Raw genomic sequence first — 13,808 nt, 5'->3', positions numbered from 1 at the left:
GAATGAATGAAGTACGTAGAATAGTTCTAGGAGGCACCCAGTACATGCTGATTATGGCTTGTTGCGGGTATAACGAATATCAGTGTTACCTTGAGATCGAGATTCAGGACTTGGTTTTGAGTCCTTGTTCTGGGTATGCTTTGAACGTCTGTGTCCCCCAAAATTCATATGTTGAAAATATAGTGCCCAGGGAGGTGGGGCCTCTGGGAGGTGATAAGGGATTAGTGCTCTTATAAAAGAGGCCCCAGAAAGATCCCTCTCTGCTTCCGCCACATGAAGACACAGCCAAGAGTTAGCCCCACGTGGCCGGCAAGAGGGCCTTCACCAGAACCTGACCGTGCTTGGACTCCCAGCTTCTTGAACTGTGAGAAATAAATTGCTGTTTATCAGCCACCCAGTGTGTGGCATTTTCTGAGAGCAGCCTCCAAAGACTTAGACAAACTGTTACTGACCAGTTTTATGACCTCGTGTTAAGTATGCAGCTTCACAATACCCCCATTTCCTCATCTGTAAAAGAGGGAAAGTGATCATAATGGTGGATGGAAGCCTCATGTGGGATAGTATAGATAAATTAATGTATAAATAACTCTGGTACATTCATACATTTCAACACTAAATGAGTGTTGGGTAAAACAAAGCAAAATGAAAAAGCTTATATATCATATGTACATATTATATCAATATAATACTATAATATGTATTAAATATAAGATGTATTTAGCACTATTTATATGATGCTTAAAAACATACTAGCCAGTACTTAATATTTTTACAGATAAATACGTTTGCAGAAAATGTGAAGAAATATATGATAATGATAAAACATCCAAGAGAGTGGTTACATTGATAGGGAGAGAGGTGGGAAGTTTAGGGCCTTTGATTATATATTTTCTTTGCCTTATTTCTCAAAAAAACAAAACGAAACAGAACAAAAGACTGAAGCCAATATAGCAAAATGGCCAAATCTAGGTGGTGGGCACCTAGATTATCCTGTTACTCCCTGTGCTCTTTTGTGAGCTTGACTGTTTTAGAAAAAGAAGTATGAGGGGTGACCTGGTGGCTCAGTCAGTTAAGCGTCTGACTCTTGATTTCGGCTCAGGTCATGACCTCAGGGTGGTGAGATCAAGCCCCATGTCGGGCTCTCTGCACTGGGCCTGGAGCCTGCTTGGGATTCTCTGCCTCTCTCTGTCTCTAAAAAAAAAAAAAAAAAAAAGAACTATGTACATGTTAGTTGTTAATGTCATCACTAGGTATGATTCTCTGACCACTGCGGAAGGGGGGAGAGAGGGATGAATACCAGGTGCTTGAGAAATGAGAATGAGCTGGGGCCCCAGGCATTGTCATTTCAAGTCCCAGACATAGCAGTTAGTTGCGAAGAACATTGTGGTCCCTACAACCCCAGCTGCGCTGGAGTTGTGATGGTGGGACATGTTCAGTGCCGCTTCCTGTGGGACATGACGTCGGGCTCTCACCACCATGAGTTATTTACTGCTAATGAGTAAATGAGGGCTATCTGGCACCCCCGCCAGGAGACAGTGGCCACAGGTCCCAAGTAAAAGCAGGTCTGAGCATGAATTCAGCAAATATGCTGTGCCCAGGAAGCTCTGAGAACTCAGACGTGCAGTAGGCACCAAGAACCAGGGAGCATCTTGCTTCTGGATTAGCCATAGGAAAGAATGGGAATCTGCCAAGAGTTGAAGCTTGAAAGAGGTGAAGCGTGTTCCAAAGTCCGAGAGAAGGATGTGGACGGGAGAGGCTGGGCTCAGGGACTGGTAGTTTTCTAAGAAGCTTTCTGAGCTGGGCGCTCAGTCTCCCTGTGTCCACAGTACCTGCTGGGCACTCTTCCCTTGGTGGCTGCCCCTACACCTTCCCCAGGGTGTCTGTGGTGTGACTGAAGAGGACTGAACTATGGTAGTTGCGAATGACGTATAAGGAGTTACAAAGGGAGGAAGTGGCGCATCCCAAGGTCCTAGGCAAAAGCAGCCCCTCTGGCCTGCTTGGGCAGTGACAGAAATCGGGCTTGAAATTCAGAAGCCTATTAGGGACAGGAAAGAGAGAAAAGAATCCCAAAGCTATAGTTTATGGTATGTTAATTATTTTCCAAATAAAGCTGTTGAAAAAGAAATATATAAAAGGGCCTGGGAGAGGGGATGGGAAAACCTCCTTCCTGGGGCAGGGACTCGCCAGGGCTGGCTGGGTCTGGAGGGTGCCCTCCTGCCCGCCCTCCTCCCCCCAGGGTCTGCATGACACCCTCTGAGCTCAGCTCTGTGTCCTTGCCCGCAGAGGAATTCCAGGCCCTGCTGAAAAGGCTGCCTGATGACAGGTTCCTCAACTCCACGGCCGTCTCCCAGTTCTGGGCCGTGGACACCAGCCTTCAGCACCGCTACCAGCAGCTGGGAACCAGCCTGAAACTGCTGTTCAAGAAGACCCATCGGATTGTCCGCCGGCTCTTCAACCTCTGCAAGCGTTGCCACCGGCAGCCTCGCTTCCGCCTGCCCAAGGAGAGGTGAGCTTCCCTGCCCCCGGGGACCCGGGCTCAGCACCTTCCACCACAGTTGCTGAGGCTGGGGGGGCCCTCTATCCAACGAGGCAGATCCGGCCACGAGGACCCACATGAGGCCTTGAGATTCCCCTGCTGTCTGCACCCCCTTGTGTGTCCTGCTCAATTATGACTTGTGTCTGAAGTGAGAGAGAGGAAACAGAGAGAGGCTAATTTTACTTCTATATAAATTATGGTGGATTCCAATGTTATTCTAATAATACTCCAATTCTCACCCATTTCTATTTTAAGGCGTTTTTTTAGGAAAGAAAGGGGTGGAGTTGAAGCTCACACTCCAACTGTATACGGTGAGAATACACGCAGTGGGTTTCCTCAGACAAGTGACTGCTCTCAGTCACAGAAGGGAAGGAAGGCGAGGCCCCGCTGCCTCGAGAGCAGAGCGGGGCTGTCCAGTCGGAGACACTCACTCATCCATCCTCTCGGGTGCCCATTGATTCAACAAGTGCACACTGCATATCCTAATTTTAAGCAGTGTATGTGTGCGTGTGTTGGGGGGGGTATTTGTTCATTGAGAAGATCTAATAAATATACAGAAACATAAAAACTATAAAATTTTAACTATGTGGCAGCCACTTAAATTCATGTTTGTTCGTGGAACATAAATCAGAGGCATGGTCTAGTAAAAAGCAAGAGCCAGAAGGAAAAGCCACCTTGGAGAAGGAAGTCTCGGCCAGATTGTGTGGGAGAGATGGCAGTGGTGCACTGAGGCGCGGAGCCTTGCAGGGCAGGGGAGCGGCCTTGCAACCCAGGGATGCCTCTCTCACTGAGGCACCGGCAAGAAGGGAAGCCTGAGTGGAGAGCTCAGACCAGCAGAGGCTCTTGAGAGGGGTTCCTTTTCGTTTTTTTCCGACAAATCACTCTGCAGTGCTTAGCTGGTTCCTGAGAATATGCTGACAAATCACACAGCATCCCTGCTCTCGTGGCACTTGTCAAGAAGTCACGTAACCCCTAACCATAATGTCCCATCCTGATCCTTGCTGTGGATTACAGAAAAACAGAGCAATACAACAGAGAGCGACTGGGTGGTTCTTTTGAGAAGGGTGTCACGGAAGACCTCTTTGAGGAGGTATCCGAGGGGCTGAGATGTAAATCTGAAGAGGGGGCCAGCCGTAGGAAATCCCTGTTCTTGGTGGCAGAGTGATAGAAGCAGAAAGAATAGAAAGGGCAGGGCCAGAGAAGTGGGAAAGAAACTGACGGGATGCTGGGAAGGGGGGCGTTCCAGTTGTCCAACAAACTTACCTAGAAGGCTGAAAACTACAGAAGGGGTTTTTGATACAGAGGTTATGGGAAATCTTCTGTAGGCTGTGGAATAAGCGAAGGAGGTGGTACTGGGGAGGGATGAGGCTGGCTGCTGCCAGTGCAAGTTTGATGTCAAGTGTTTCTGGTGTCGATGCATCGGACGCTGAGCTCTGGGCCTGACTCAGTCATTCCAAAGTGGTGCAGTGGGGGGTTTCCGTCATTCAGAGAACTTGGGGCTTTTATCTTTCTCATTACCTTCCCTGCCTATTAGTCAATCTCCTCCTACCCTCAGGGGAGACGGCAATGTGCTTCCTCGGACTCGTTATTCATTTCTACCTCCCTTCCCGAAGGTCCTTGTCCTACTGGTGGAATCGAGTCCAGTCCCTCCTCTACTGCGGAGAAAGCACCTTCCCCGGCACCTTCCTGGAACAGAGCCACAGCTGCACCTGCCCCTACGACCAGTCCTCCTGCCAGGGCCCCATCCCGTGTGCCTTGGGGGAAGGGCCCGCCTGCGCCCACTGTGCCCTGGACAACAGCACGCGCTGTGGGGGCTGTAACCCAGGCTATGTGCTGGCCCAGGGGTTGTGCCGGCCAGAGGTGGCCGAGTCCCTGGAGAACTTTCTGGGGCTGGAGACAGACCTGCAGGACCTGGAACTGAAGTACTTGCTGCAGAAGCGGGACAGCCGCATCGAGGTGCACTCCATCTTCATCAGCAATGACATGCGCCTGGGCAGCTGGTTCGACCCCTTCCTGGAGGAAGCGCATGCTGCTCACCCTCAAGAGCAACAAGTACAAGCCGGGGCTGGTGCATGTGATGCTGGCCCTGTCCCTGCAGATCTGCCTCACCAAGAACAGCACCCTGGAGCCTGTCATGGCCATCTACGTCAACCCATTTGGGGGCAGCCACTCTGAGAGCTGGTTCATGCCCGTGAGTGAGGGCAGCTTCCCTGACTGGGAGAGGACTAACGTGGACGCGGCCGCGCAGTGCCAAAACTGGACTATCACCTTGGGAAACAGGTGGAAGACCTTCTTTGAGACAGTCCATGTTTACCTCCGGAGCCGAATCAAGTCCCTGGATGATAGCTCCAACGAGACAATCTACTATGAGCCCCTAGAGATGACCGATCCCTCCAAGAACTTAGGATACATGAAAATCAACACCTTGCAGGTCTTTGGCTACAGCCTCCCCTTTGACCCGGATGCCATCCGGGACTTAATTCTCCAGTTAGACTACCCATACACTCAAGGTTCCCAGGACTCTGCCCTCTTGCAGCTCATAGAGCTTAGGGACCGGGTAAACCAGCTTTCTCCACCCGGCAAAGTCCGGCTTGACCTTTTCTCCTGCTTGCTGCGGCATCGGCTCAAGTTGGCCAACAACGAGGTGGGCAGGATCCAGTCCTCCCTGAGGGCTTTCAATTCCAAGCTGCCAAACCCCGTGGAGTATGAGACAGGCAAACTCTGTAGCTAATGGGGGCCCCGCTCCAGTGCTGGGCAGGGAGGTGGTCCAGGGTGACCCGTGAATCCAGGGTGCAGAGATCATCTGAGCCCTCACCTTAGTGCCAACAGGGTTCTCCCTTGAGACTTGCAGCACCCAGCAGATGGGACTTCAGCAGGCAGGAGAGAAAGAAACCGCCACTGCACACGTACACACAGTCACCATGTGCGTGCGCGTGCACACACGTGCACACACATGCACACACTCACACAGGGAGGCTACAACTCAGCAGCCTCAAATCTGTAAAGTCGGTGCTTTCAAATGAATGCAGTCGAAGGAGAGGAGCTAAGGGAGAGATTAAATAAAAGAACCAGCCAAACCATGAGAAACTAAATCCTGAAAAGTGATTCTTATCATTCAAGAAAGCAAGAGGAGGCTTCTGTAGGAACAGAAGCAGCTCTTCCTCCCCCTCCGTGGAGTCACTTTTGTATTCTTTTTAACCCAATTTCTTAAAATGGCGTTGTTTCGTGATGCCCCACGTTGGTTCTTACTTTTTGTATGCTGCCTCGGCTGCGCCCTCCCAGACACTGACTGCTTCGCAAGCCGGCTCCCCTGAGAAACTCAAGGTGACACCGACACAGGACCGTAAGGGCAGGCAGACAGGCTTGCTCTGCGCCCCACCCCTCCCTCCCTCCGGCCCCCTTGCTTCCTCAGCCTCCCCACTTTGCTCCATGTTCCCCTCATGGTCCAGCCGGGGCTTCTCTTGCAACAGCACCCATGCTGTCCAAGAAAGCAGCTCTGTCAAGTTAGAAAGAGACAATGTATAGGAAAATGTTCTTTTTTAAAAACAAAACAAAACAAAAATATTTATTTTGTGATTGTTTTCTTTGTCAATCTGCTCCAGCCACATGAACATACGAGTAAAAGTTTACCTGGTTTAATATATTTTCTTAAAAGGCCTTTTTTAGGGGAAAAATGAGAGAGAAAAAGAGGGGGGAGAAAAGTATAGCTCCCTGGGCTGCCGGGATTTTTTTTTTTTTTAATTGCTCTTTGTGTGATACATGGGCATTCATGGATGGTGGATACTGCTGTGGGGGGGGCGCTGATTAGCGTATGCTTTCACAAGTGAATGATGTCTGGCTAGACTGTGTGTGTGTGTGTGTGTGTGTGTGTGTGTGTGTGTGTGTGTGCACGCCTGTGTGTATGTGGGAGTTGTTCAATGAGGAATGGAGTGAGGCGGAACTCTCCCAGAGTTACCTGGCTACCCACCCCACCCCCGCCCCTTTCCCCAGGCATGAGAACTAACACAGGTCCTACAACCAGGATTTCCCACTATCAGGAGAGTAGCGTCAAAGTCCCTGCTCACAACGGGAACTGCAGGCTTTGTGCTGGGCAAATGCCTGCTAACTGGGGGCTCCTTTTTGCCGACGCTGCTGCGGACATCAGGAGAGTTTCCCATACGCTCTGATGACCACTTTTGCAGCCTAAAAAGCAGGTTGAACATATACCACACAGAATAAGGCATCATTCTCACCATAGTGCCTCCCTTGGGTGGTCTGAGGAGCATTTCATGGCAAATCTCTTGGAGAACCACTTCCCTGTGTATTCTCCACAGGCTCCGAGTACAATGCAGAGGCACGATGACCCCCATTTTCTTCAGGCAGAAGTCACCACATACATACTAAGTATTCCATTCCCAACCCAGGCTATATCTCAGCCGGTACAAAATGAACTGGGAGACAGAAAGGATGGTCATGTCTATGTGCCCAAGAGCCTTCTATGTTTATTGTTGCCTAGAGAAGAATTCAGCATCCTATTTAATCATGGCACCATATTTCAACCCACAAGGACCTGAAATCCTTGGTAGATAAGCAGCCTCCAGCATTTCTTTCTTCACAATTCCCCTGAAGCCTTCTAGGGTAGAAATCCAGAGTGACGGGAGGATCTAGGGGTGGACACAGGTGGTGGCTGGCTATTTCTACTCAGCCACTGCTTGCTTTGGAGAATTTATACCAAGTCACTCATCTGTGGAAGATGGAACCAGCAGACATCATCTTCATCAGTAGGGTATTGACGTGCCAGAGGAGTGTGCTGTTGTGGGGAAGGGGGTTGCAAGAGGTAGGAGGGCGTTGATACTTTCCAGTGATGGGGTTTGAGAGGTGTAAGATAGATATCAGAGTCTGAGTTTAGCACTGACTCTGCATGTCTACATGCTGTAGGATTGGGTGGGCACAGGCTCTCACCCATGAATTAAAGGCACAGCATGCACAACAACATTCAGAGTGAGGAGGAAAGCAATTGAGACGGTGATGTGCACAAAGTCAGCAGCGTACACCTTCAGTGGCATATAGATAATTGCCCTGGCGAGAACTGAGTCAGTATGTGAGGGCTCGCATCTTACCTGGGTCGGTGCCACAGTGGAGGGGTGGGAAACCTCAGTTGTCAAAGTCTCTGACTCAGACCAGACTGGGGGAAGAAGCATGCCTATAGAGTTGTGCTTCTCATCTTAAGGAGGGTGTTGTGTCTTCTTATCGCAGACTCCTTGTCTTAGGAAGGCTCTGGGAAGATGATAGTGTGATGTATTAAGGCTTTAGAAATACATGCACCCAGTTACAAAGATTTTCACTTTTTGCCTGCTCGAAGGCTTAAACCACAAAGCTGAGTGTATCAAGTCCATTTAAAAGCACTATTACATATTAGTAAATATTTAGGAGTGCCCTTGTGAGCCCAGAGGCAAGTACCATATTGATAGAAGGCCTAAAAGACATTATTAATTAATCACAGTAGAAGAAATGTTTATATTTGACCTACTCATCTGTTATTTGTGATGGATGCCTGACTCCTCTGTTCTAAGACAGTGATGGGGTGTCTGGTATACCAGAGCTTAGGTCAAAGTAACAGACCAAAGATTTTGCTTCTGGAAAGCAGGTGAGAGAAGGGAGGGGTGGTGGATGGAGTAAAGGATGGGCAGGCAAGATTCCTTAAGAGGTTTTTAAAGGCTTGAAACCATGGATTCAGCATTGAGTTTCTCAGAAAGCTAGGCTAAGAAATGCCACAATGTGAAATGGCTGTCCCTAGTCAAAATTGTCACCTTGAAAGTCTATAATAAATCAGAAGATGTGAACAACCTATACTTATACGCAGTTGAAAATAAAGAATTGTCATTAATTAATTAGTACTGGGCTGTCAATGTTGGTGAACTCAGTGTAGAATTAAGAGCCAAATCACAGTTCAGTTATTGGATATAACAATCAGGAATCCAAGCCTTAATTGTAACCCCAAAGAACTAATACATCAAATGCTAATCTGCCCTAACGCTCGAGACTAATACCTCTAATACTAATAACACATTTAATACCCCATGCTAATAATATAATGCTATGCTCTGCAAGCATATTCATGCATCCACAGTCAAAAAAAAAATAAATGAAGATCTCTTCAAATACAGGGAATCACAAAAAGTTCATATCCAATTCTTGGCTTCTTTTCACAAATATGAAAAGAGTCATCATGATGGGCAGAGCTGCCTTATGAGTAGATGGAATATATTGCCTCCACAATGTCCTGCACCAAAATATCACCTCCAAAGCCTGTGATTTCATTGTGTGGGTCTGTTCTCTTGCCTATAGGGGAGATCTTTTTTTTTTTTTTTTGCCCTTATATTTTGTATGAAAATTAAAATGCCCTTTGGAAGAAATAAGTCTTAGAAGTCAACCCACTGGCAAAATCGAGGATTAGATTTTTGGAGCTGGAAGGTTTTTAGAGGCCATCTCGTCTACCAGTTTCTGACATGAGGGAGAGGAGGTTAGAGAACTTGCCTGAGGTTGTATCTATCAGCAGGGGAGGAAGAGCAGTCTTCCTTCCCTACCTCTCTCTGCCAGAGAATGACAGCTGGGACCTGGGAGCTGACAGAGACCCAATTTCAGGGCTCAGGAGTATGAGGGTGGGGAAGGGAAGACACATTTCTGGGAAGGAGAAGAAGACTTCCGTAGGAGTATCCTCCCATCTTTTCCTGGGAGTGGATCTAGCAAAAGTAATCAGCTGTTGTAACAACTGAAAGGTAAAGGCTGAAGTCTCTCCCCCGAGAAGCTTTAAGCACGGAGCAGACATGTTTCCATCTAGGCTGGGGATAGAGGGGTCAGTTTGCTGGTTTCCTGATAACTCTATCAGCTCAATGGCTTTTAATTACAATATCTTGCCTCCAGTTGCTTATTGTTTTCTCTACCACCAATTAGTTTGAATACCGATACAAATCTGGTAACTTCTGCAAACCATCTTTGTTGTGAAGGCTAGAGATGTCTGGGTACTAACAACATGCAGAGGCTGTAGGCTGCACAGTCCCTAAGGCAAATATATGACCTAGAGCTAGGGCCCTGGCAGAGAATAGTAACGAGGCAATACTCTGCTGTGCACTAAGAGTGCTTGCTCCGTCCAGCAGTAGAGCGAGAATACAGACCAAACGGGCCACTGAGACCCACAATTTGTCCCTGGTCTGGAAGGGATAGGTTGAAAACTTCAGGTTATGTGACTGGCTATAGACACACCCCCTTTTATTGGTTTCTTGTTCTGCATCTGCCACCAGCCAGCTCTGTAACTGTGAGCCGGTCAATCCACTTCTCTGGGCCCCAGTGTGCTCCCCTGTGGACAAGGGAACTGGATTTCTTACGCAGATATTAGGGGTCTTTCCACTGCTATCCTTTTATGCCGTTCAAGGCAGTGTGGCACAGAGACGGCATAGGCCATTAAGTCAGACAGAACTGAATTTGCATGTTGGCTCCGCACTTGTATTTAAGAGATCTTAATTCTTGATTTATCCCCTTATCTGTAACCCAAAAGCTTCATCCCCTAAGATTTCCCTAAGATTTTCTTTCCTTTCTCTTTCTGAACACTCAGCCTCTCTGCATAATTTTGCCCAATCCTTCCCAACTTCCCTAAAACTCAATCCCATTTCTTTCTTCTTTCCCTCCTCCCTCCCTCCTTCTTCCCTCCCTCCTTCTGTCACTCCATCCTTCCCCCCCCCTTCTTTTGGTAAGTGCTAGGCCCTAGGGTAGGTGCAGAATAGTCAAGACTCTATGTGTTTCTGGGCCGTGAAGAACTGTACAATATACTGTGGGGGATGGGGATGCATAAACAAGTCAGAGGGGTGCATTCTCCAGTAGAGATGTACAAAGCACTGGTGGTATACAGAAAGGGAGAAAATTACTCCCTGGGAGGCACTAATGACATTTGTTGTGAAACTTCTAATAACTTTGGAAGCAATACCCCGGGTCTCTAGATGTTTTACACGTCGGCAGAGGGAAAGACCTCACGTACAATGTGCTTGCCCCTTCTCGGAGAGCCGAAAGGAGCAAGGGTGGCAGCAGAGCTCCCCTGAAGGCACATATATGGTCGGTGCCCTTCTTTATGACTCCTGAGCACCACATCAGCACCTTACTATTCCATCCAAGGCACACTCAAGGGACGGCTGTGGGGGTCTGTTCGGTAGAGCAGCTGTCTCCCCTCCTTGCAGTGCTTCGCCAGCCTTACTGTGCATATGACTCACCTGCAGATTCTGATTCAGCGGGCCTGAGTGAGGCCCCAGATTCTGCACATTTACCTAGCTCCCAGGTGATGCTTCTGCAGCTGGTCCAGAGACCGCACTTTGAAGGGCAAGTTCTTAGAGAGTGTTCCTGTCATTTTCCTGCAGCACTCAGGACTCTAAAATGAGAATCTACCAGAAACTATGGGGGTTAAGACACCAAGAAGGTCAGTAATGTCTGGTTAGGAAGTGAGGTCCTCACTTATGAAAATCTTGGTGCTAATTTCTCAACCACATAGGGGCCAGGTATCAGGCCTAGAGATCCCAGTAAGGTAAGAAGTGGGAGGAGAGAGGGAAGAAAGGAAACTTAACTAGATCACAATTCTGCAAGCTGACAGCTAGCTTGCTTATGAATGTATTTACAGATAAGCAGCCCCACAGACCAGCTGAATCATGCTGGCTGAGTAAAGGTCTTTCCCCCAAGCCTATAAGACGGAGTAAATCTGTTCAGAAGTGGGACAAGGAGTACCTGTCACTCCGTGGAAACATACATCAGATAAGATGATTAAATCCCCACCAGCAGTGTGCAAACACCCAGAGGCCCGGACTTTAGACTGCTAAGGTGCCATGACACTTCCAGGCATTTCATCTAAGAAAGAAAATGAATTATTTCCGTTTTCAGTCCTGGCCTCCTCTCCTCCAGCCTGTGTGATCACTACCCTTGCATCATTAATAAACACAGCCACCAGAATTTATGTGGGGTCATTCCTCCAAGGATCTCAGCACTTGGAGAAATAAATCAATCACTGTTATTTATTGAGCATTTTCAGCTAGGAGATGTGGGGAATAGAGCAAACATGTATTTAGTACGTATACTCTCTTAATTCAAATATTTTTCAGATGACTTAGGAAATAAACCTTGTGGGGAGGCCATACAGCTTAAGTGAAAGCAGAAGCTGGCCTTAGCCTGCTCCCTGGAGTCAGGCTGCCTTGGTTCAAATCCCATCTCTGCCCCTTCCCAGTGGTGAGGCGTGGGATATGTCATTTAATCTCTTTTAGCATCAGTCTGCACATCTTTAAAAGAGAGTCCATAACAGTGTATATATCTTAGGATGTTGTGATGGTCCAGGAAGGGAAAGCATATGAAGGACAGGAGCAGGCTCATTAAGTGAGGGTTGTTTTTACGGCATTAGATAGTTCTGTGTTTAAGGAAAGGGAAAGGAAAGGGAAGGAAAGCAAAGGAAAGCAAAGGAGAGAAAAAAGAAACATGCATGTTACTCACCTGTGGAAGCAAACTCTTTCCTGGAAACGAAGAAATTTATTATCTGGGCTTACATAAGGGTCATTGGGTAATATAATGGAAAAGTCTTCAATTACAGTTTTGTGGCAGACATAGATAAGCCATTCAAATGGGTATTTCTTATATAGACCCTCTATAAAAGCAGAGCATATAATATTATAGCATCACTCATATCACTAGTATGGCTGTGCCTGGCTGGGTCACATGGCCCAGGTACCTTGTTTCTAATGATATAACTCATTACAGTGATAGAGCTCGGGAGTATCTAAGAGAATGGCTAGTTAACATACCCATTAGATTGTCTTTTTCAAATAGTACATCATAAGTGCACTTTTAGCAAGTACGGATTGCAGTCAATTCCTAGTTGAATTCTTTGATGGGGAACCAGGGTGTAGTACGGCCGTAAGGTTTTTAGATACTGACATGAGGAAGGCAGAGTTTATATTCCAGTTATGTGAGAAGTATAAGACGTAGATTGGCAGAAATAAAAGTAGGGAAAATGTTCTAAGAAGTGGGGGCAGCATGTGTCTAGGCACACAGTCATAGACATGATGATGAGTCAGCCTAATGTTCATGTTCCACATCCAGCCTCATGGTCTGATGCACTTCGTTCTTTTCTTTTAAAAATAATAGCTCTATTGAGATATAATTCATATACCATGAGATTCACCCCTCAAAGGGCACAATTCAGTAGTTTTTATTTAAAAAAGTTGTGCATCGATCACCACTATCTAATTCCAGAATATTTACATCACCCAAGAAAGAATCCTGTACCTATTAGCAGTCATTCTCCACTCCTCCCTACCCCCCAGCCCTTAGCAACCGCTCATCGATTTTGTATCTCTATGGATTTACCTATTCCAAAAGATTTTGTAAAATGAAAACATACAATATATATGACACATAAACATCATATAGTTTACAAATACCAATATTTTCCCCCATTATGTGGATTTTCTTTTCATTTTCTTAATAGTGTCCTTTGAAGTACAAAGGTTTAAAATTTTGATGAGGTCCAATTTCTCTGTTGTTTCTTTTGTTGCTTATGCTTTGGATGTCCTATCTAAAACTCCTAATCTAAGGTCATATACATTTATGCCTATGTTTTCTTCTAAGAATCTTAACAGTTTTAGCTCTTCTTACATTTAGGCCTCTGATCCATTTTGAGTTAATTTATGTATATGATGTGACATAGGGGTCCAACTTCACTCTTTCGCATATGAATATCCAGTCATCCTGGCACCATTTACTGAAAGACTTTTCTTCCCCCATGGAATTGTATTGACACATGTGTCAAAAATTGATTGACCATAAATGTATGGCATGATCTGGACACTTAATGCTATTCAGTTGATCTTCATGTGAGTACCACTATGTATTTATTATTGTAGTTTAGTAGTAAATTTTGAAATTAAGAAATGTGTATCCTTCAACTTTGTTTTTCTTTGTCAAGATGTTATGGCTATTCTCAGTCTCTTTCATTTCCATATGAGTTTTGAGGTTCAGCTTGTCATTCTCTGGAAAAAAAAGGTAGCTGGGATTTGATAGGAATTGTGTTAAATATGTGGATCAATTTGGGAAGTATCATTATCTTAACAATATTAAGTGTTCTGATCCATAAACACGGAACATCTTTCTATTTAAATCTTTAAGTTTTTTTGATGATATTTTGTGGGTTTTGGTCTTAACAGTGTCACACTTCTTTTGCTAAATTTATTCCTAAGTATTTTATTCCTTTTGATGCCATTATAAATGG

The 13,808-nt window shown here is 46.3% G+C and overlaps 1 protein-coding gene across 1 annotated transcript in view; it reads left to right on the top strand.

Moving 5' to 3' along the window:
- Nucleotides 1-6,162, top strand: part of BRINP2 (BMP/retinoic acid inducible neural specific 2) — a 113,962-nt gene extending 107,800 nt beyond the window's left edge. Inside the window, 3 exon segments of the mRNA XM_027612318.2 lie at nt 2,284-2,506; nt 4,150-4,543; nt 4,545-6,162. Of these exon segments, the coding sequence (XP_027468119.1) occupies nt 2,284-2,506; nt 4,150-4,543; nt 4,545-5,267 (1,340 nt within the window). The 3' untranslated portion in view covers nt 5,268-6,162.
- Nucleotides 6,163-13,808: the final 7,646 nt, after the last annotated feature.

The sequence above is a fragment of the Zalophus californianus genome, chromosome 10 (assembly GCF_009762305.2).
Source record: "Zalophus californianus isolate mZalCal1 chromosome 10, mZalCal1.pri.v2, whole genome shotgun sequence".
Classification (NCBI taxonomy): Eukaryota; Metazoa; Chordata; class Mammalia; order Carnivora; family Otariidae; genus Zalophus; species Zalophus californianus.
The sequence above is the reverse complement of the archived record's forward strand: the minus strand, read 5'-3'. Positions and strand labels throughout refer to the sequence as shown.